This window comes from Enoplosus armatus, chromosome 3 (genome assembly GCF_043641665.1).
Source record: "Enoplosus armatus isolate fEnoArm2 chromosome 3, fEnoArm2.hap1, whole genome shotgun sequence".
Lineage (NCBI taxonomy): Eukaryota > Metazoa > Chordata > Actinopteri > Centrarchiformes > Enoplosidae > Enoplosus > Enoplosus armatus.
In genome coordinates, this window is record NC_092182.1 from 22,062,397 (window position 1) to 22,083,479 (window position 21,083).

The window sequence follows — 21,083 nt, forward strand, 5'->3', positions numbered from 1 at the left end:
GGGAAAGGATACCGAACGCAGCCTGAGCGAGCGCAAAACTCCTCCTGACAGACCTAGTTTAGGGAGGAAATGTGACCTTACAGGCACAACAAACCCCGGAAAAGGGAAGCGGAAGACTGACTCAAATGTTAAACAGGAGAGAAGTTAGCGAAGTACAGAACACCCAAAATAAATCGATAACTAGACGTATGCGTATGAAGGAATTCATTTATAAATGCAACCTTTACAAGTCACTGTGGCAATTGACGTAAAGCGCGTAGCTAGTAGTTAGCTCAATTTGACAACTGGACGCTGCAACGCCCCTGGAACTGATGACAAAGTATTTACTGAGCAGTTTGTGATGATTACCAAAGGTGTCTTCCAGTTGGTGTCAAATCGACCCGCAGTTTTTCTTTCAGGTAAGTTACTCTCGCATCTTGCTAACGGGTAGCTATTGTTAGCTAACGTTTGCGTGGTTCTGACGATTTAGCGTTAGTTTAACGTTAACAGATGATTGCTTCATAACTACGTTAAACTACAGCGAGTGTCCAGCTAACATTAACTTTATGTTTAGTTCATTTTGTTGTTTGTTACTTTTATGGCCGATTAAATATGTGTGTGTGTGTGTGTGTGTGTGTGCCCTTTTTTTCGTTTAGTGAACAAGTCTGGATTTCTGCCCAGTCCTCTCTCTGTCGTGAGATGTTTGTGAAATGCCCTGACTTCACTGGTTCCAGCATCTGATGACCAGAATGGCCAGAATAGCCTGGTATCAAGAGAAGGTAATAAATATTTAAAGTTAAGTTATGGAAGAGTTAGGCAAGACATTTCTGAATCCTGTAGTTTGTGATATTGGCACAGAGATAACAAAATATTCATGTTATGAATGTATTTGTGTGAAATGTGGGGGATTGATGTAGGACTTGTATTCCAAAAGATGCGTGGGATTCATTTACAGAAAGAGATGTATTAGATTTATATTTAAATTAACAAATGATACTGACAGAGGGCATGTTTTTATTTTAAATTGTATTTTAAACGCCAAGTTTTATATCTATAAATTCATATGGTGTCAGAGAAAACCCAGCGTGCACCAGTTCAAGACTGAGATTTAATGATTTTATTTGTTTATGTGACACAATGCTCGTTGATCAGCTAAAAACTCTTTTTAGTCAAAACATGTACCCTTTTTCAATGGTTTTCCTGTTTACCTGGGTTTGCATTTGAGTGTTTACAACAAAGGCTACATGGAGACAAGTAGGGGGGTATTTACAAAGACTGTCAGGGGCGCAAAACTGTGATTCACTATCATTTTTCAGTTTATTTTATCAGCCCAGCTGCATTTCATCTGATTTGCATAAAGTGCCAGTAAGATCTGTTGCCAGGCTGTTTAAGTCATGTGTTGACATGTCTGAAAAGCAGTGGAGTGCCAAAGAAAGTGTTTTCTGCTGCTGAACTAGGACCATTATACTACTAAGTCCCATCTTTTACCTTATTGACAATAGTTTATGTGGGTCTATTTTCATATTCATCATTATATATGAAATGTATGAGGCTCTTTTTGCTGTCTGTAAGTGCTAAGAGTACAGCGCTGCCTCTCTGTTCCCTCACTCTCTACAGAAACAGGATTTCTTCCATTTTAATTGGGCAAAAGCTTGGTACGATAAATATGGACAAACTCAATTTGACTAAGGGCTGTAAGTCCTTAGTAGATATATAATAAATAAAAGGAAAATGATGTTGTTGCTACAGATCGGGGCCTATGATCAACAAGTCTGGGAGAAATCTCTGGAGCAGGCGGATCTTAATGTAAGACACCTACAAATCTCTGTAAAGACATAAATGTTTGTGTATTTATGTTGTACATTATCACTGAATCGAAAGTACAACTCGCCGTTCATCTAGGGTTTGGACAGCAAACCAAAGAAGACGGGTCACATCAAATCAGACCTCATCGATGTCGACTTAGTAAGAGGTGAGGCTCAATGAAGAGTAGTTCTCCACCTGTTGTTAGTTTGTTTGATAAAATACACATTTACCACCTTTACACAGCTACACACTAACAAATACATTTTACCAGCCTATGTACTTCCTGCCTGCGTTCTGCTGACTTTCTCATTCCTCCCTTCAGGATCAACATTCAGCAAAGCCAAACCGCAGAGTCCCTGGACGGCTCTGACGCGAAAGGGTCTGGTCAGAGTGCTGCTGTTCCCGTTCTTCTTCCAGTGGTGGATCCAGGTGACCTCCAAGTCCATCTCCTCATGTATCCTCGTGCTGTACTTCATGCAAGGTTAGCTCACCATTTCTAATCTAACTTCTATTCATACTGGGGCTGTGAGTTTCTCAGAAAATTGCCCAAAATTGGAAAATATATTTCATCATTTACATAATGACAAGAACCAGGGTAACAGAAGAAGTAACAGACTACACATTGTAAATAGACTTGTGTAGTGTTTGTCTTGATATTATTCATATTCGTGAAAGATTTCAGTTCTGCTTATTCTTGTCTTTTACTGAGGATGTCATTAAAATGTCACTTGGAGACGAAGGGGTTTGGAAGAGAAGTAATCCCTTCATGAGCCTCTTCTATAATACCGTCATTCATGTGCCTTTAAGATCCACAGAGGAGGAGAATATATGGAGCCAAGCTATTATCAGTTAACGAACACGACATGCACATTGAGTCAAGGTTGTAAAACTAACTCGCAAAGCAGAAAGAGAATCTGCACACTTTATAAACCGAGGCTCCTGTTTAAAAGACTTTATTGCACCAGTGGCATTTTGAGTGTGTGTCGTTCTTCATGTAAAACATTACTGCTGCTGCAGTAAAAACCCTCCAGACGGGTGCTAAAGGGTTTTTGAATGTTCTCTTTTGACTTTGTTAAGCCATGGAAACACAATGACACACGCATATTCATTAAAGGAAATAAAACCAGTACATGTTGGGGGTGTTTTCAAGTCGCCGTTACAATTACTCAGTTCAGTATCTCTGTTTGTCACATTTTACATTCAGCTACGTGCAACGTGTAACCCATCACACCTGAGCCACACAGAAAGACCTCATTAGTAAGCATGAATTCTGTTTTAATGGCTCCCCTAAGAGACCGTTTTGTTTGCTGTTGCCAAATGTTTTGCTCCCCTCAGTGGCAGCAGTGGTGCTGTGCTTGGAGGTCCCCGGGGCGAGTGCCAGCGAGGTGTTTGGGCCCATGTGTCTGATGCTGCTGCTGGGTACCGTGCACTGCCAGATTGTGTCGACCGAGTCCAGCCGGTGGCCCTCGGGCAGTCCAGCTGCCAGCTGCACCACCAGCCCTGCTCGCAGAAGGAGGTGGTTTTCTCATTGTTAGGCACTGCACACTCATTTGTCTTTACCAGCACACTCTCACCTCCTGGACCATGCATAAACTCCCATATTATGTACACAAATAGACCCAAAGTCAACCTAAATCAACCTAGAGTTAATCTGAAGCCACTCTGATACTCTCAATAATTCCTTCACTCCTGGGTTTTCTGCTCATTTTGTAATGCCTGCTGTGCATCAACAATATGTTGTCTTTGACTGTTATTATTGTCTCCTTCAGGCCGAGGAAGGGCAGAGGGCTGAAAAAATCGGAAGAAAAGAATGACAGCGGGGACACAGAGCAGCAGGGGCCCTGGCAGTTTGAAGAAAGCCAGCGGCCATACAGGAAGGAAGAGGGGAGGGTACAGTCCATCATCTCACTAGTCAATCTCAGCACTGTGGTGTGAGGCACAGAAGGAACTCACTTATGTTAGCAGTGTAAAGTAATTTCTGAATCAAAAAACAATAAATATAGGTTGGCTGTATTGGACAAGTAGTTAGAATTAAAGGGCCTTAAACACCATTTGTTTAAATAATGATCACATCAACTAAGTCATACCTGAATTATTACCAATTCAGCAGACAAATGGCACCAATACTGTACTGTATTAAGCAATCATCTATAAAGATGAACACCCTCCTCGACTGTACCTAGAGCTTATTATAAATATTAGAACCTTTGTTAATGGTGTATTTACTCTTGGGCTTTTGTATTGGAGCTCATTAGATTGTCAGATGGTTGTTTTGTTAATTTCCTGTTGTACAGGATTGTATTCAAAGCTGCTCTAGCCTTGAGGTCTTTAATTGCACTCTCACTGCGGGTTTGAACAAAATGTACATGCAGTGTAACTCAGTCTAGCTCTACTGGCATAGTGTGTGGCATGTATATTTTGTATATTTTGTTTTCATTACTGGACAACATAAAATGACAGTCACCTTTTGGAAAAGACATTTTAAGGTTCAATATGTAACATGTAATTATTATTAAATTATTAAATATTATGTAATTATTTTCATAAACTATGCCATTTAAAATGGTTATTTATCACACGTGAGTAGGCTAAAATACAAATGTGTGAAGGCTTCTTTATATCACACCATAGTATTTGGCATTTGTCAAATTCATGCATGTTTTGGAATACACTTTTAAGATGTCTTGATATTCTCTCTCAGAACAAAAGAAAGTCAGGATTTGGGGCGTCCGACGAGCTCTCCAGTGAGGAAGAGGAGGGGGTAAAACCAGTGGAAGTAATTCGTCCAGTACCTCATCAAGAGAGACACCCTGCTACGACTTGGCCGACATCTGCACCAGTGTCTTCTGTTAGGAAAAGAAGTCTAAAGTCTAACTCCAAACCCACATTAAGACCTCAGGTAAACCTTATTGTCACACTGTGTGTTAATGAAACTGGAGTTAGACAGGCAAGATGTATTTTTTTAATATACAACAAGCGTTCAATTGTTGTAGAGATTATAATTTTGAGTTCAAAAGTGCAGAAATTAGGAGTAAGACATGTACTTTACATAAATTGTGTGTTTCTAATTTAGAACAAGCATTTGGGATTGAGTACAACTTTGTATACTGAAAACAGGAAGGGAGTGGGGCTTCCATCAAGGTGAAGCCTCGAGAGGTGGAGCGTCTCAGGCCGAGCGGGGGCTCTCGAGCTGCCTCCGACACTGATGACACAATGTGGGAGGAGCTTCTCCAGGGGCCTGATTCCGCTTCCACGGGGAGCAGTGACAGTGAGGGGAACGGGAGGTACAACGCTGGCATGGCGCTCCCACAAACCACCACCCTGAGCAGTGATGATGAGAGCCTTCAGCAGGGAATCCCCGGAGTAAGAGCGCCAAACATTTGAAATGCTCTTCTTCGACTGGATTTGTCTTATCTTGTTGCTACATTAAATGTTGTAATATTTTATGGATAAAATGATTGAAAAGCTGTCCCATTTAGTCAAAATCCCATGCTGGACTTCATGTAGACTGTGTATGTACTGTACATGTGTACTATGTCTACACATTGGAAACCACCAGTACACTGTATGTTATTTATTGTCTGTCATTTCAGGGCCAGCTGTCTTGGCTGCAGTCGTGCCACCCATCCAAGGACCGTGTCAGTGCCATAATATGGGAGCAGGGCGAGTGTAAGAAAGCAGACATGTCAGTATTGGAGATCAGTGGGATCATCCTCACACGGGTACACATTATCCTCTTTATGTTGGAATTAAATCTGTGGGTAAAAGATTGCTCTGAGTTACAAACCCTAAACCGCTTGAGCAGCATCATACAGATGTTTAAAGCCAAACAATTGGACTGTGTGCCTTAAAGTCAAGTATTTACACATACTGTCTACCACACAGTCTGTAGCTCTGCAATACTGCTTTTAAATGTGGCAGGAAATATTGTAATTCTAAGTAGAGCACTAGAGTAGAAGTAGAACATTAGAATAAACATTTTACATGATCACCAAGATGCCAAATAGATCTACAGAATCACTTGTAGACATTAACAAAGGCATACACAGACTGTGTTCATTTAACACAATGATGTTGTCTGACTGAGTGGCTGTAGCATTTATCAGCATAACAAGATGTCTCCTCTCTCTCTCTCTCTCTCTCTCTCTCTCTCTCTCTCTCTCTCTCTCTCTCTCTCTCTCTCTCTCTCTCTCTCTCTCTCTCTCTCTCTCTCTCTCTCTCTCTCTCTCTTGTGTTTCCTGTTCACAGGTGAAGTTGGTGGAGCAGGGGATGGGTTACCTTGTGCTCGGTGGGCTGATGACCGCCACCTTGGCGCTGCTTCCCTTTGCCTTCCGCTTGGCTCAGCGTCTGGACATGTCGAGTCTCGGCTCCCTGTCTCCGTCGCAGCTGGTGGAAATGGCGGTGGGGCCGTCTGATGCCCAGGCCTACGCCTTTTTCTTGATCACAACGGTGCAAAGAGTCTGCCTCATAGGACTGTTCTTCTTCATGATGTGCGTGGCTGAGAGAACGTACAAACAGGTGAGAGGTCACTTTGTATTGTTTGAATCATTCTCTTGCTCTTTATTTCCAGTTACGTCTTACCGCTGTCTACTGGCATGCGTAGTAAAGTAGTAACAGCAATTTTTACTTTCTTGTTATTATACTGTTGTACGTTAAGACAGAACCTGAAAGATTCAGACATTCCTTTATCTTAAAGTCATAACTCAGTCCAATCTGAATACACAGACATGATTTTTCATTTTAAGCTTCGTTTATTGCTTTTTTTTAAGTGGTAAACATACACAATAAACAAATAATAAAATAAAAGTACAGCAAGGAAGGACTGAATGCAGCAAACTAAAATAGTTCAAGTGTACCTACCTCCTCTTCTGTGTACCTCACAACAGGTCGCAGAACCTCACGGTGTGTGCTTAGTTTTTTTCTAACTTCATGTAATATAAAATATTCCTGATCCACTGCCTATGAGATGGAGGAATTGCGTCTTTCCCGTTCAGCAGGATCAGACGACGAGCATGCAGCGTACAGAAAGCCAAGAAGTCACGCTGGAACGTGTTCAAAGAGTAGACATCAGAGGGTACTAAGAGAGCTATAATAGGGCAGGGGTCTATAGTCATATCAAGGACCTCTGAAAGTGTCTTAAGTCCAATAAATTGCTAGCTTGGAGCAAGATTCAGCTTGATTTATACCTATCGGAGGTAATCCTGTGATAGCTATCTGTACTCATGGTTACAGTGCAAACAGGAACAGCTAATACCTAATCTGGAGAGACTTTTCATAGTCCAAATAAACAAAATGTAAAGAAATATAGGCTAAAGAAAGAGCTCACTGTGTAGGCTACAGCTAAGTCCATGGCAATAGCATCCTACTTGTATCCCCCAAAGCAGTTGTTCCAAAACTCAGAACATTATTACCCTAAATAAAAGTAAGAAATAGGAGTCCATTAGTATTGGGGGTTTTTTTGGTTTACACTACCGATATGTTATTTACATTACTAAGAACGTCCAGTCCCCTTAGTTTTTATATCTCCAGAACACTGACACTCTACTCTTTCATGTACAGATATTGCCCTGTCTGTAGATATACTGGCAAAAAACTTAAAACAATATACAGCATGACACGGCTAAACATGTAATGACTGCTAAAAGTAAACTCAAGGAGTGAAAACCAGGCAAAAAAGTTTGTATTATGACAGCTGATTGTAGGACTTCTAAATTCTGTGAAGTGCTTTGCGTCTCTGATAGTGTATGTCCATGTTTCCCCCAACAGAGACTCTTATTTGCCAAGTACTTCAGCCACCTCACTTCAGCTCGCAAGGCCAAGAAATCTGAGATCCCTCATTTCAGGCTGAAGAAAGTCCAGAACATAAAGATGTGGTTGTCACTACGCTCTTTTCTCAGGGTTTGTATTATACTGCTTTAATGCTCCAATGTTCTTTTATCAGTGTGCATTGTTTTGCCTCTGGAGGGTTGTCAGGGACTCGTCTTTGTTTGTAATGGTGCGTCATTGACTTGCTTGTTCGTTGCAGCGAAGAGGGCCGCAGCGCTCCGTTGACGTCATTGTCTCCACTATCTTCCTTTTAGCGCTGTCCATTTCATTCATCATTTGTGCCCAGGTCAGTCACATCCGCTGGAACAAATCTGAATTAATAACGTTGTTCAAATAGTGTGAGTCTTGCAGAGAGATGAAATGACAGGAAGACAGCCACAAAACATGCAACCAGCTAATTATATTACCTGAGTGAACATAATCATGAAGGTTGATCTAGAAAATGTTTTATAAGCTCTGCTGGATACAGAGAAATCTTAATTTTCAAAACAACAAAGAGTATAAATGCTGTTGCTTTTGCCTTTCCTCAGCTTCTGCACAGCCACAAGACATTCCTAGAGTCTCTGACAAACTGGGAGCTGATGGTGTGGGCCTCCTCCCTCATCCTCTTTCTGTTGCGGCTGGCCACGCTGGGCTCAGAGACCAACTGCAAATACAGCAACTCCTCTGTGCTGCTCACTGAGCAGGTAACAACCCGCATCTGCAAAACACATGAAGTTGCAGGTTATTTCTCGGTGGGCTCAGCACTGTGGGCAACACCATCAGCTGACTCATAGTTTGCATCATTTAATGCAGGTTTGAACAAACAACTGTCTTTGTATTACAGCTTACAGTATGTAAAACTGTTCTTGGTTGCAGATCAATTTGTATCTCAAGATGGAGAAAAAGCCCAATAAGAAAGAAGAACTCAACATAGTGAACAACGTTTTGAAACTAGCTACAAAACTGATGAAGGTAAGTAAAATTCAGCTTCTTTGTTTTACCCCTATATATGAATTTTGCAGTTATTTTGCTTTGGATCAACCAGTATTCCTCCAGCAGAGCCAAAACTTTTCACTCGTAATTGTTTTCCAAGTGTGAAATATTGTAAATACTTGTATTTGAAGTATTTTAATCTTGTCAAAGTATGGTAAAGGCAGTATTTTTTAGAGTTTTTACAATCAATTCACTGATACTGTGTCTCAGGCCACTATTTATACCTGACTGCATACAGCATTTAACAAGCACATTTAGGTTAACAAACGTACTCTGACTTAGGTAAGAGTTATTTGATGACCGATTCGTTTTTCTATAAAGAACAAAACAGTCAGAACTTTCCTTTTAATGCTGTAAATGTATTTCTTAAGAAAACAAGCAAAAACTAAAAATAGCATACAGCTCTTACAAATCTAAAACACTGCCAAAACGTTAGAACACAGAATAGCTTTTAATTTACAGTTTTAAAGTGATGCCTCACCCTGTTGGCCATGTAGCAAATAGCTGTTACTACCACTGATATCTGATATCAGTCAGTGGCTGAGGGGTTTAAACAACAACCGTGAACTGCAATGATCCCAGTGGCTGGGAACCTTTGTTGCATCCCTCATTCCATGTCTCTCCTGGCACCATCTAATGTTTAAGATTCAATTTAATCAATCAATAATGGATTTGGCTTTGACCCTTTCCCTGCCTCGAGGTATGGGTACCCATGTTGTCAAGTTCAAATAACATTGTGTTCCCTCTTACGTCCCCCAGGAGCTGGATACTCCATTCAGACTGCTGGGTCTGACTGTGAACCCTCTGATCTACAACATCACCAGAGTGGTCATCCTGTCTGCTGTGTCCGCTGTGGTCAGCGACCTGTTCGGCTTCAACATCAGAGTGAGTCTATCTGCTAAATGTTAAAATCACAGATCCTTGGTTTCTGTGATAATGGTGCAAGAAGACAGAACAGAACAGAACACATCAAGTCCACTTTACTCGTCACATAAAGCACTATTTGGCCTGTGAAAACCGTTGAATAATCCCTTCTGTGGCTCTGGAGGGAGCTTTCTAAAGTTTGAGTTTGGTTTGGGTCAGTAGGATCCAGTGATTTTGGTACTTGACTAAGGGCTAAAACGTAGGTTATCTTGGCTTTAGCTGCTTTAGTTTGGACCTTTTTTTTTTTTTTTTTTTTTTTTTTTTTTTTTTTAAATCTCTCTCTTTTGAATACCCAAACTTTATGTATTTTGTGGCCTTTAAATGCAAATCATGAAAATTTCCATTTATAGTTGCATTTTACACTCTAGGTGTTGGGGTTGTTAGAAGCCTAAAGGAATATCTTAGAAATATCTTTGGTTATGGCCATCTGGCAAATATGTTGACATCATTCAAAAAAATCAAGATGACTGATGAAGAAGATGATCTAAAAAGTCCTTTCAAGTGGATTGCAGGCAGTGCAGGTACTGTCGCTGAAAAGCATCAAAGTGCCCTCACTAAAGGCAGGAAATACTTAAATATATATTGAAGGAATAGTTTGACATTTTGAGAGATACGTTATTTGCTTTCTTGCAGAGGGTTAGATTAAAAGATCCACTGCATACCACATATATCATGTCTTGTCTGTGCAAGGAGGATGTCAGCCTGAAGCACGAAGACTGAAAGCAGGGGGAAACAGCTAGCCTGGCTGCCTCCCAAAGTTCAAAAATACACCTACCAGCACCTCCAATGCTCACTAATTAACCACAACTTTTACATACAGTTCTTACATTTCTGTTTGTGTATGGATTAAACTAAAGAGATGCATCATGTGAAACAGTGGTCTTTAGAGATGCGGGTAGGCGTAACCTTGAACTATGAAGAGTCTTTATGCTAAGCTGAGCCAATCGTCTCCTGGTTCTCGCTCCATATTTATTGCACAGACAAAAAAATATGCAAGAAAGTGAATAAGTGTACTTTCCAAAATGCTAATTTTTGCACCACTGCAGATGCACTCCGACCTGTGATTATGCATTTGTGTTGATCTGTAAGATGTCTGCGAAATGACGGTAATCTTTTTTATCTCTGCTTAATTTCCAGTTGTGGAAGATCAAGCCTTAATGTGAAAATGGCAAACCACTAACAGTCGGACACTGGAGACCAGAAACTCCCCCTGTCTGCTGCCTCTCATCTACAAAACAAAGTGCAAACCTACTGACAGTTTAGTGATTGTCTGTGCCTTCCGCCTGACACTCCTGTCTCTTGAGTTTCATCAGTCATTCTCAAGCCTGAGATGCTCTGACAATCGCTCACACACCATAACTGGCCGCTCAGCTGGTGTGGCAACACTTTCCAACAGCCACGCTACTAACCCAGTGCCTAACCTTTGACCCTGGAATGTTCCTCAGTATGTGGTTAAATATAGCGGTGAGTTCAGGCCTGAGGTTTATTAAAGGCTTCTGTGGCATCCAGACTTTCCAAATGTGTCTTGTACAGATGTGTGGACACAAAGTGATATGTAAATGAGTTAAATACAGATTTAATGTAGTTTTAGTCTCATTCACTGATGTTTCTCATCAGTACAACTAACTGTAAAACAAGCAAAGTATGTGCTTTCTAAAGCCAGTACATCAAAATGGGCGACCAGCTGTATTAAATGAATTTTCATAGGACTTTAATTTCAACCTTTTTGTACTATTCAAGGAGGAAACCTTGTGATTGTAAGTGGGCTTTATTTATTTGGGGTTGTGTTTTAGCGCTTAAACTTGTGCTGGTCCGGACTCTTTGACCACTGTCTGTCTTTTGTATTGAGGACCATTGTTGAATAAAATTACTATGCAAACCGGGTTTGGTTGTGAACGTGTTTGATAGAGGTGTAATAGGAATAAATGCTTTTCATCCACGGATGTTGGCATCAGTTTTACACGCTGGCTGCTCCTCATCCTCTGCAGAGCCCCTGTGTTTTGCTCTCAGGGCTTTTGAATCAGTAATACTGGGCTGTGCGTTGACGTATCTATTATTAACTTTACGGTAGGGGAAAAAATATGACGTAGAGGCACACCTCCAGCTTGGAAGGACACCAGCCGGCCGAGGAGGCACCTCAGCACCAAGGACAGGCCGAGCAGACGGGCTCCTCCGGCCGCAGCGGCGGACGCAAACTCCCGGTCCGGCAGGTCGTGAGGTCCCTTAGCGGAGGGTCCGTAACCGCGTCCGCGGAGGAGATTCTGGCCGGCAGGACTCATCATTTTCCTACCGATCGGGTAAAAAAAACCAAACGAATATGAAGCTGTTAGAAACGCGGATTATGTTTTAAATGTTCTTGGCAGATTTCGTGTCGCATGAACTCTGTCACCCCGGTTAGAGAGGAAGCCGTTGCTCGTATGCGGCTTTGTGAATGTAGTGCGTTTAGCCAAGCCGTGTTTTTTTTTTTTTTCCCCTGGAACAGATGATGTGGCAGCGCCTTTCCTCCTCATCCTTTGCACTTCTGGTTGTGGTCGTGCAGTCGCTGTTGCCAGGGAAACTTAAAAAGCCACATGTCTTTTGTGCAACATTCTGTTTTATCAGAGATGCATTAAAGCAAAACATCACATGCCTGACTCCTCTGTTTCAGACCAGCCGCTTGGACAATGTCCTTCTGAGAGAGGGAGAGGGAGAGAGAGAGAGCTGATTTTGACTCCAACATGTCAAGCACTCCGATAGACAATAGCTCTGCAAACTCAGCAGAAGCCAAGAAAACAGACCTGAGAATGAATGAGAAGAAATGCTGTAAGTAAAGTCCCAAGTTTCCCACAATTGTATTCGAACAAGTTAGTCTGCATGACTGCTTTGAGAGTCTACACTTAAGGTAACATAAAACCTTGTATTGTTCACTCTGGACTTAAGTTGTTTCTAACCTCTCAGGGACTCTGCAGCTCCTTCATTTAGGCTCCAACCTGCAAAAGACAGATATGGAAAAAAAAAAAAAAAAAGAAGTGACACCTTCTTCTCCCAGGACATTTCTTCGTTTAATTTCTTTAGGTCCTGCCTTTGATCCCAGTCCACAGATGATATTTGTGTGCAAAGGGACAATTATTTTTGTCCAGTACTCACATGGCCTAGTTATTAGATTGTCTTAATCCTGCAAGGATGGCAACAGCCTAACACAGTAAATTTACATCTATTTTACTTCATTCCTCTGCCTGTTTTATTTTATGTAAATGCAGCCACAGTATTTTTTTGTTATCTTTTGTCATGCAGGTGATTAACATTTAAGGGTCAGACATTACTTCCATACAGCTGTGTAGGGTTTCTATCAATGTGCTTGACAAATATACATCTGTCTCGTGTGCAGCGTGGGCTTCCTATATGACTAATTCTCCAACAATGATCGTAATGATCGGCCTGCCTGCAAGAGGGAAGACCTACATGTCAAAGAAGCTCACACGTTACCTCAACTGGATCGGAGTCCCAACCAAAGGTAAAACATGACATGTGACAAAAACCTGTTTTCCTTCTGAGTGTCTTTCAATTCATCCTGATGTTAAATTAATCTAGTCTTATTGTATTTGCCCTATTTAACTCAAAACAACAGTATATTATGGTCTACAAACTGTAGTATATAGCAGTTTTAAATCAATATTTTTAATAGATTTTATCAAAAGGATGTTCAAACAACCTTACTGATATCAGGAGGAGAATTTTTTGTTTGTCACAAAGAAATCAAAAAGTCTTTGCCAATAATTCGTAAAGCTGTCTTTAACCTGCAGATGTTATGAAATCAGGGTATTAAGACCAGTAAGAAGTTGGTTACAGGTGAAACAGTATATATTTTTGTCTTTCAAAGACTTTTCAATGACGTTCTTTGTATTTACACGTACTGTATGTAGTGTATGTCAGAGTATCTCAGAATAGAAGACTAAACATAGCATCAGTTCAGTTGTAATAGTTATAATTGCTGATAAAAACTACATCACTAGTGACTTCAAGAAAGCACGGCAAGGGCAGAGTGTTAATGTCATTTGTTCATTTTGCAGTGTTTAACTTGGGCGTGTACCGCAGAGAGGCGGTCAGAGCTTATAAATCCTATGATTTCTTCCGCCACGACAATGAGGAGGCCATGAGAATCAGGAAGTAAGTTCCACTTTTACAAATGTGCTCATCGTGTGCTCTTGTTCAGTCATTACACCGGACATTCACATAATGCATCTAACAGTAAGAGAAGCTGTAGCATCTCCACTGAGTGTAACATTTCCCCCAGTCTACACGGGTCTGTTTAGTATTCTGCAGGCTCCACTGCTGCATCAGTGACTAAGCTGTTTTTCTACCAGTCGATATTCAGCCGGAGTCAGTACTGTGTTCAGACTACCTTTAAACTGGCTCTGATCTGTAGTTAATGTGTGCACAAAGACACACCACATGACAAAGTGCCAACACCAAATTCTTATGGTTATTCGTTTGTATTCACAGTGTAAATCACTGCTGATTTCTGCAAAAAGACTAATAAATAAATAACTGTCTCTTTCCCTCATGGTGTCTTATCCAGTATTATTAATTGAAACGGGGTTTGCGGTTCGTGGCTATCATGAAAATGTGACAGGCTCCTGACAGCATCCCAGTGCAGAATTGTGACCTAGATATTAAACAAGCTGCCGCTGTCACTCTGAAGCTGACACGAGCGCTCCAGGGTGTTGCATGAGTATCCAACCTGGGTCAGACAGCAACTGAGCGTTTGTCTTTTTGCTATTGGAGGTATCGCCTGCGGGGGGGTTAAAGGAGTAGTTCGACATTTTGGGACATACACCCCCTTGCTTTCTTGCCAAGAGTTAGATGAGAAGATTGATACTGCTGTCATGTTTGTCCTTTTAAATATGAGTCTACCGCCAGCAGCCTGTTAGCTTAGCTTAGCATAAAGACTGTAGACAAGAGGAAACAGCTAGCCTGGCACTGTCCAGAGGTAACAAAATCCATCTATCAGTACCCTTAAAGCTCAGAGTCTGTCTACTTGTTTCCCCATTTACAGTCTTTATGCTAAGCTAAGCTAATTGTCTCCTGGCTGTAGCTTCATATTTATCCTGCAGATATGAGAGTGGTATCCATCTTCTCAACTGTCGGCAAGAAAACAAGTAAGCGTATTTCCCAAAGTGTCGAATTGTTTGGGACAATTTATATTGCTGAGTTTTCTACGTGCATTTTTTCTGTGCTTTGAGCAGCATACATTAAATTATATATACCTTAATTTCATTTGGGTGGCTGCAGTAATCTCTTATATTTCACAACCTGGGCAGAAAACCTGAACTTTCCATGGTTAGACACAACTAGGGGGAGATGTGAAAACGTTTTTAGTGATTTGAGATAACCCAGATACCACTGATATCACATACGCAAAAGTGCTACAACTAAGACATGAATCTTCTTTAGATTACAAGTTTATTTGATGAGCAACAGGAAAATCAAATACCAGATAAGCACTGAAAATCAAGGCCTACTTGATACCTACAGTATAATACTGGTAATACTTGAGGATTTCTGACATTTTCCATGTCATTTACAAATCATACACAACACACATGCAATGTAAATTTCGATGATTGTGAATTTTAGTGAATGAGAGCATGCTTTCTCTCTCCCACAGGCAGTGTGCTCTGGTAGCTCTGCAGGACGTGAAGGCATACCTGACGAAGGAGGGAGGTCAGATCGCGGTGAGTCCTCTCGCTGCCATTCTGTCCATCTGTCTCTCTGTCTGCCTGTGTCTCAGTGCGGGCTCATTTCCAACAGAAACGCATTTGGCATCAGGACAACTTTAATCCTAAACTGTCCTACAAACATTTTATTATAGAACACCCATTTTCTTTGTGTGTTAATCAGGTGTTTGATGCAACAAACACAACAAGAGAACGGCGAGATCTCATTCTGGCTTTTGTCAAGGAGAATGCGTTCAAGGTAAGATTGGCAAAATTTATAACATGTTTATATTTTGCAATTAATTTTATCTTTTCCCTCTTGGGCTTTGGTGGAAATTGGACTTTGATATTTAAATATAGAAACTGTGCATGGAGCACTTTCCTGGAAGCAGGGCAACGTAACTTTTCCTGACCAGCGGCCACAAGATAACAGCACATGAAATTGGCCTTCCTCTGCTGCTTTTTCAGACATCATCATGTGTATCTATGACATGCATGTCAGCAAACGTTAATATCAGTTAAGAATAAATTAATTTAGTCTAGAAATACTCTTGTAGTTTTTAACCACGAGTAGCGCAATGGAGCAATGTTTTGACGAGTTGGTGCCCGTGTTGATTGGCTGCCCTCTTTCCAACAGGTGTTCTTTGTGGAGTCGGTGTGTGACGACCCAGAGGTCATAGCTGCTAATATTCTGGTATGACCTCATGTCACCAACGAGACTTTGAAGGCTTGACTGTGACTTCTTGTCTGGGTCAAACCTGTAATATATTAATATTCCCACTAATCTACAGTGGTATGTGTTGAACTACTATGCTTGCTCACATTGTTTGAATGTGACAGGAAGTGAAAGTGTCCAGTCCAGACTACCCTGAGAGACACAGAGAGAGAGTAATGGACGACTTTCTCAAACGAATCGAGTGCTACAAGGTTACCTACCAACCGTTAGATCCTGATGATTACGACAAGTAAGAACTGATCCTACTGCTTCTGTTTATGGATATTAAAAAAACAAATTATTAGATTATTCCTGTAAAGTAAAATCCAGTAAAATTGTTTGCATCTTCTATATTATTTTGTGGAATTGCAGTTAAGAAAAGAAACCACTAGATGGTGGCAGTAAACAACCATTTGACTCAACTACGTGATTCATTGGCACCTGCAGGGACCTGTCTTTTATCAAGGTGATGAACGTGGGCCGGCGTTTTCTGGTGAACCGGGTGCAGGACTACATCCAGAGTAAGATCGTCTACTACCTCATGAACATCCATGTGCACTCGCACTCCATCTACCTGTGTCGGCACGGAGAGAGCAACCACAACGTTGAAGGCCGCATCGGAGGAGACTCTGAACTTTCTCCTCGAGGGAAACAGGTACGAGTGGCCGGGTTCTCTTTCGTAATTCTTATGTTATGAAGTGCAAAGTGTCTTCTAAAGACCCAATTACAGGCCTCTCTCAGGGAGATAGCTCACTGGAATACAGTGCACTTAACTGCAATATTATGAACACCTGAGTCATGACCTTTATCCCATCTAATCCTCTCCATTTCCCATTTCTTGTCTCTTTCCACTGAACCTAATGAAGCAGAAATACTATAAGAAAATTCTCTCTGTCTCTCTCACATCCCAGTTCGCCCATGCCCTGCGAGATTTCATTGAAGAGCACAAATTGTCGGATTTGAAGGTGTGGACGAGCCAACTGAGAAGAACCATCCAGACAGCGGAGGAGCTGTGCGTTCCTTATGAACAGTGGAAGATCCTCAACGAGATTGATGCTGTCAGTACTGTACAGTCTGCTAACCTCCCACATTTTACAATTCTTCATTACAGATCCATGGAGCTCCGGTTCAGATAGACAAAAAGTATATTTTGGATGTTTTTCTGATACACTTTTGATTAACGGGGGGTTTCCTGACAGTAAGTAACACAATACAAAAGTGGAAATAGCTTCAGCGTAGAGGTAAGAACTACAAAGCCACAAAGAATTTCAGCCCTTTTGCTCCTTTTGAAGTAACATCAGGAGGAGAAACAAAATGCTTGAAGAAAACCAAAGTTTCAGAAGATACTGATCATAGAAAAGATAACATCCGTAAGGCAATCTTAGACAGCGCAAGGAGAGAAGTTATGTTAAAGGCCTTCATTTACTCGGGCATTTTAATCTGAAGTGCCAACCGGTTTCAACCTCACAGGGTCTTTATTCAGATTGAAATAAATATTATTGCATCACATGTGTAACCAGTCTGTTTGCTGGTCTTACTGCGTGTGAAACTGACCGCATTCTTTTGTCAAAAGATACTGCTGCTGTTTGTCTTTATACAGTCTTTATGTGGACTAATATTCAAATCCTGCAGTCATGTTTTCATGGCAGCAAAGTAATGGAAAGGGGGTCCATTCACCTTTTTACTTGTCATGAAGACAAACACTCTGTTGTCCTTGTCCAGGGTGTGTGTGAGGAGATGACTTACGAGATGATCCAGAACACATTCCCAGAGGAGTTTGCTTTGAGGGACCAGGACAAGTACCACTATCGCTATCCAGGAGGAGAGGTGACCTGACTCCTTCCACTCAGCACAGTTACATTTGTTCCAATAATTCATCTTGATAGGCTTTTTTCAGAGAAGATGTTTTGACATGTCACAGTAGGAAAAAGCACAGGTGTAAATAATCAAATTAATGGTGGCTGAATACCATTTAGCTGCTTTGGTTTCAGGGTCCGGGTATTGTGCATGCTGGCTCACTGTCCGGGCTACTGGGACACTTGTGCTTGTGCTTTTCCTACTGTGACAGCCAAAGTCAAAATGTCTGCTGAATGAACAGTGGACTTCTTCCCATCAGATCATCAACTTTCCTCTCTCTCACCAGTTGCTGTCAGAGGTTTTAAAAGTTTATCGATTACTTTGAACCTGTTGGCCTTCTGCCTTCTCTTCACTTTCTCCAGTCCTACCAAGACCTTGTTCAACGCTTGGAGCCGGTTATCATGGAGTTGGAGAGACAGGGCAACGTGTTGGTTGTCTGCCACCAGGCTGTGATGCGCTGTCTGCTAGCTTACTTCCTGGACAAGAGTGCAGGTCAGATAAACACACAAGTGCACACACACACACACACACACACACACACAGACATACTAGATCACACCAGCAGATGACAAGATGCTGTATACTCTCTTCTTCATCCCATAGAAGATCTACCATACATGAAATGCCCGCTCCACACAGTACTCAAGCTAACCCCTGTTGCATATGGTAGGTCTTTTGACAAAGCTCAGTGTGACACCATGAGACTGACTTTTTCTCGTACTTTGCATTTTATTTCAATGTATTCTATCTTTTATCTTGTAGGTTGTAAAGTGGAAATGTTTTACCTTAATGTGGAGGCAGTAAACACACATCGAGACCGGCCTCTTGTAAGTGGCTCTGAATCGAGCTGAAAAATCACATTGTCGCATAAATGTGCATTCAGCGTTGTCGAATTAAAGCCTCGACTGTGATCATGTAGGCAAAATACTTGTTTATTGTTTACTTACACAGTAACATTTCAAAACTTACCAGCAAATCTCAGCATCTAATCCGAAGTCTAATGGGCTCTTTGTCTTGTTTGTTGTGTCTGCTAGTTCAATGCAATCACACTTCATCCCCTGTGTGCGAGGCTTTGCTTCCTTGACTCCCTTTCTTACATCCCTGTTTTGTTGTGTCCCTTTTATCTTTAAGCTTAATTAATCAGTCTGGCTTGAGCTGTGAGCTAATGAATGCTAATGAAATGTTAATTTGGTAATATTTTACCTTGATGGAGGCAATGGCTGATCATGCTACCTTGCTTGGCTGATCTAATCATTACCATTGCTCTGGTTGCATCCTTATTAAGATTATATATACTTTATGAAAGACTACTGTATTTGAGATATTAGTCCCCCTTTTTACGTTTACTACCGTGATTGAAGCAGGTGTTCGTCTGTCTGTTCTCTGCAATAAGGGATGTACTCTTACTGTTCATTAATGTTTTGTGTTGTGTGGTGGAATGACATGGTTGAAACAGTTTCTGTCACTAAAAACGGCTTCAGTTGTCTTACCTGTTGCTGTGGATCCATGTGGAGTGGACGGCTAGTTTGTTTGGCTGGTCAGGTGCCCCCTCACCCCCCCCACCCCCACCCCCTATCGGGTGTTGTGTGTTCCCTGATCTTTTTCCTTAACATTTGCGGTATTTCATCTCCTACCAGGGTAAAATCCTGATGGACTCTGCTCTCATACACCGGCGGAATAGTTACACTCCCTTGGCCAGTCACGACCAGGTCAAGCGTCCCAGGCTCTACAGCGCGGGCAACCAGCCCTGGCTACCCCTCGCCCCCACCCCGTCGGCTCTGATGCCAGAGGGACGGCAAAGCCAAGTTAGTGCCAGAGTTACAGGCTCCCCCTCTAAATCAGTCACAGTCAACTGTAATCAGTCACCTCCCACCACAGTTGTAACTCTGTGTTTGGCATTCCCTCGCCTCAGTTTTGGGTCCTCTCGATGATTTAGTGTCTGTGTTGTAAAATGACGTACATGGAATCCATCTCTCTATCTGTCTTTCTCTCTCAGGGCATGTTTTGGATCTTGAATGGGTCGCTCCTCTTCTTTTAATGTCGTGCCTGTGTCTGTTTCCAAAGTCAGATGTTTGTCTTGCATGACCTCTGCTTCACCACTGGGCTGTCTCCGGCTTGAATATGCAGAACAGCATGCGTACTGTTTGCTGAGGAAAGCTCCCCATGAATTAGCCTTTATGGGATACAAAAGACACACAAACATCAACACAAAGACATTGTGTATTATATGTTGTCAGTTAAGTGAGAATGTGCACATTATTAGCTGAACATTCCTTATGAATCAACCATGATTCCACTAAAAAAAAAACAAAAAAAAAAGATTGAATCCCATTTGAGAAACTTGAGAGCAATTTGAGAAAATTAACACAATACATACATGACAGATTTCAAACTTGCATATTCAAATTTGTATGTTTTGTGTATTTGTTGGTCTTGCCTTGTGGGTACGGTGCTTCAGCTTTTCTCCACATTTCTATCTATCTCTGTGTCTCTCTCCACTTTCTCCAAACCTGTCTTACAGCCTCGGATAGGAAGCGGTTGTCTGTGAGTATTTTGGAGACTCAGTACACCTAGCCAGCCCTTCATTTTCTTTCCCATAATTCAACTCATGTCATTGTAACCCATGTCAATATGTTGCCACGGTGGTGTAATTTTGTTGTGGTTTTCGGTCTTTGGGTTTCTCTAACCTTCCATTACCTTTGAACTTTAAGTAGAATGAAAGCTTGGCTTTGTTTCATCTCAGCGGCCTTATCAGGAACACTATCAGACACTGATTCCTTGGTAGTTTATTAGCAGTAACAATGAAGTCGACTTCAGTAAAACTCTTTGAGAGTACACCTAGACACCTAGATATATTTCAAAATGGGAAAATAATGTAGCTACTGTATATACTGCACATATATTAAATTATGGAAATCTAAAGGTATTTGAGTATTAATTTCCTTGTTATTGCATACAGTGAAGTGTACCAGATTATGATTTGGAGCCAATCATACTGTGAATGTGGTTAATAATTAATCAGTTCTTGAGAATGTGCTAAAGAAGAGTCTCCACTAATGTGGCTACTTTGCCACACTTCACATAATGACCTAATTTCTCAAATAGGAATTTAAGACTCCTGGGCCCCCTGAGAAGCTATTGGTTTCCTCGAATGGGATTTACTGCTGTAAGGCATTAATTTGTGAATGTCAGTGACATTTTCTTTTTCTTGAAGGAGTCCCTGTGCGAAGGAATCGACTTTGACAGCCCAGAAGAAGCTAGTGGCTGTGTCCGCTTCTGAGTGAAGATGAAAGCCTCTTTCTTCG

At 41.4% G+C, this 21,083-nt stretch overlaps 2 protein-coding genes across 3 annotated transcripts; both read left to right on the forward strand.

The window, feature by feature from the left end:
- Positions 1 to 236: 236 nt before the first annotated feature.
- Positions 237 to 11,388, forward strand: phtf1 (putative homeodomain transcription factor 1). The gene is made up of 17 exons (XM_070902324.1): positions 237 to 398; positions 636 to 758; positions 1,729 to 1,785; positions 1,882 to 1,951; positions 2,108 to 2,266; positions 3,121 to 3,301; positions 3,555 to 3,675; positions 4,487 to 4,684; positions 4,903 to 5,148; positions 5,379 to 5,507; positions 6,034 to 6,303; positions 7,552 to 7,683; positions 7,811 to 7,897; positions 8,142 to 8,297; positions 8,470 to 8,565; positions 9,346 to 9,471; positions 10,648 to 11,388. Exons 2-17 carry the CDS (start codon positions 720 to 722, stop codon positions 10,666 to 10,668), a joined length of 2,088 nt encoding a protein of 695 aa, XP_070758425.1. The 5' UTR covers positions 237 to 398; positions 636 to 719; the 3' UTR covers positions 10,669 to 11,388.
- An 839-nt stretch (positions 11,389 to 12,227) lies between these two features.
- Positions 12,228 to 21,083, forward strand: pfkfb2b (6-phosphofructo-2-kinase/fructose-2,6-biphosphatase 2b). 2 transcript variants are annotated; one of them, XM_070901895.1, is made up of 16 exons: positions 12,228 to 12,312; positions 12,878 to 13,003; positions 13,560 to 13,656; positions 15,158 to 15,224; positions 15,391 to 15,465; positions 15,844 to 15,900; positions 16,047 to 16,171; positions 16,369 to 16,576; positions 16,833 to 16,979; positions 17,644 to 17,748; positions 18,141 to 18,270; positions 18,382 to 18,444; positions 18,541 to 18,605; positions 19,416 to 19,583; positions 20,300 to 20,322; positions 20,993 to 21,062. In XM_070901895.1, exons 1-16 carry the CDS (start codon positions 12,228 to 12,230, stop codon positions 21,060 to 21,062), a joined length of 1,611 nt encoding a protein of 536 aa, XP_070757996.1. The 2 variants fall into 2 exon arrangements, with proteins under 2 accessions (XP_070757996.1, XP_070757995.1); XM_070901894.1 differs by lacking the exon at positions 20,300 to 20,322 and having other exon boundaries at positions 20,993 to 21,083.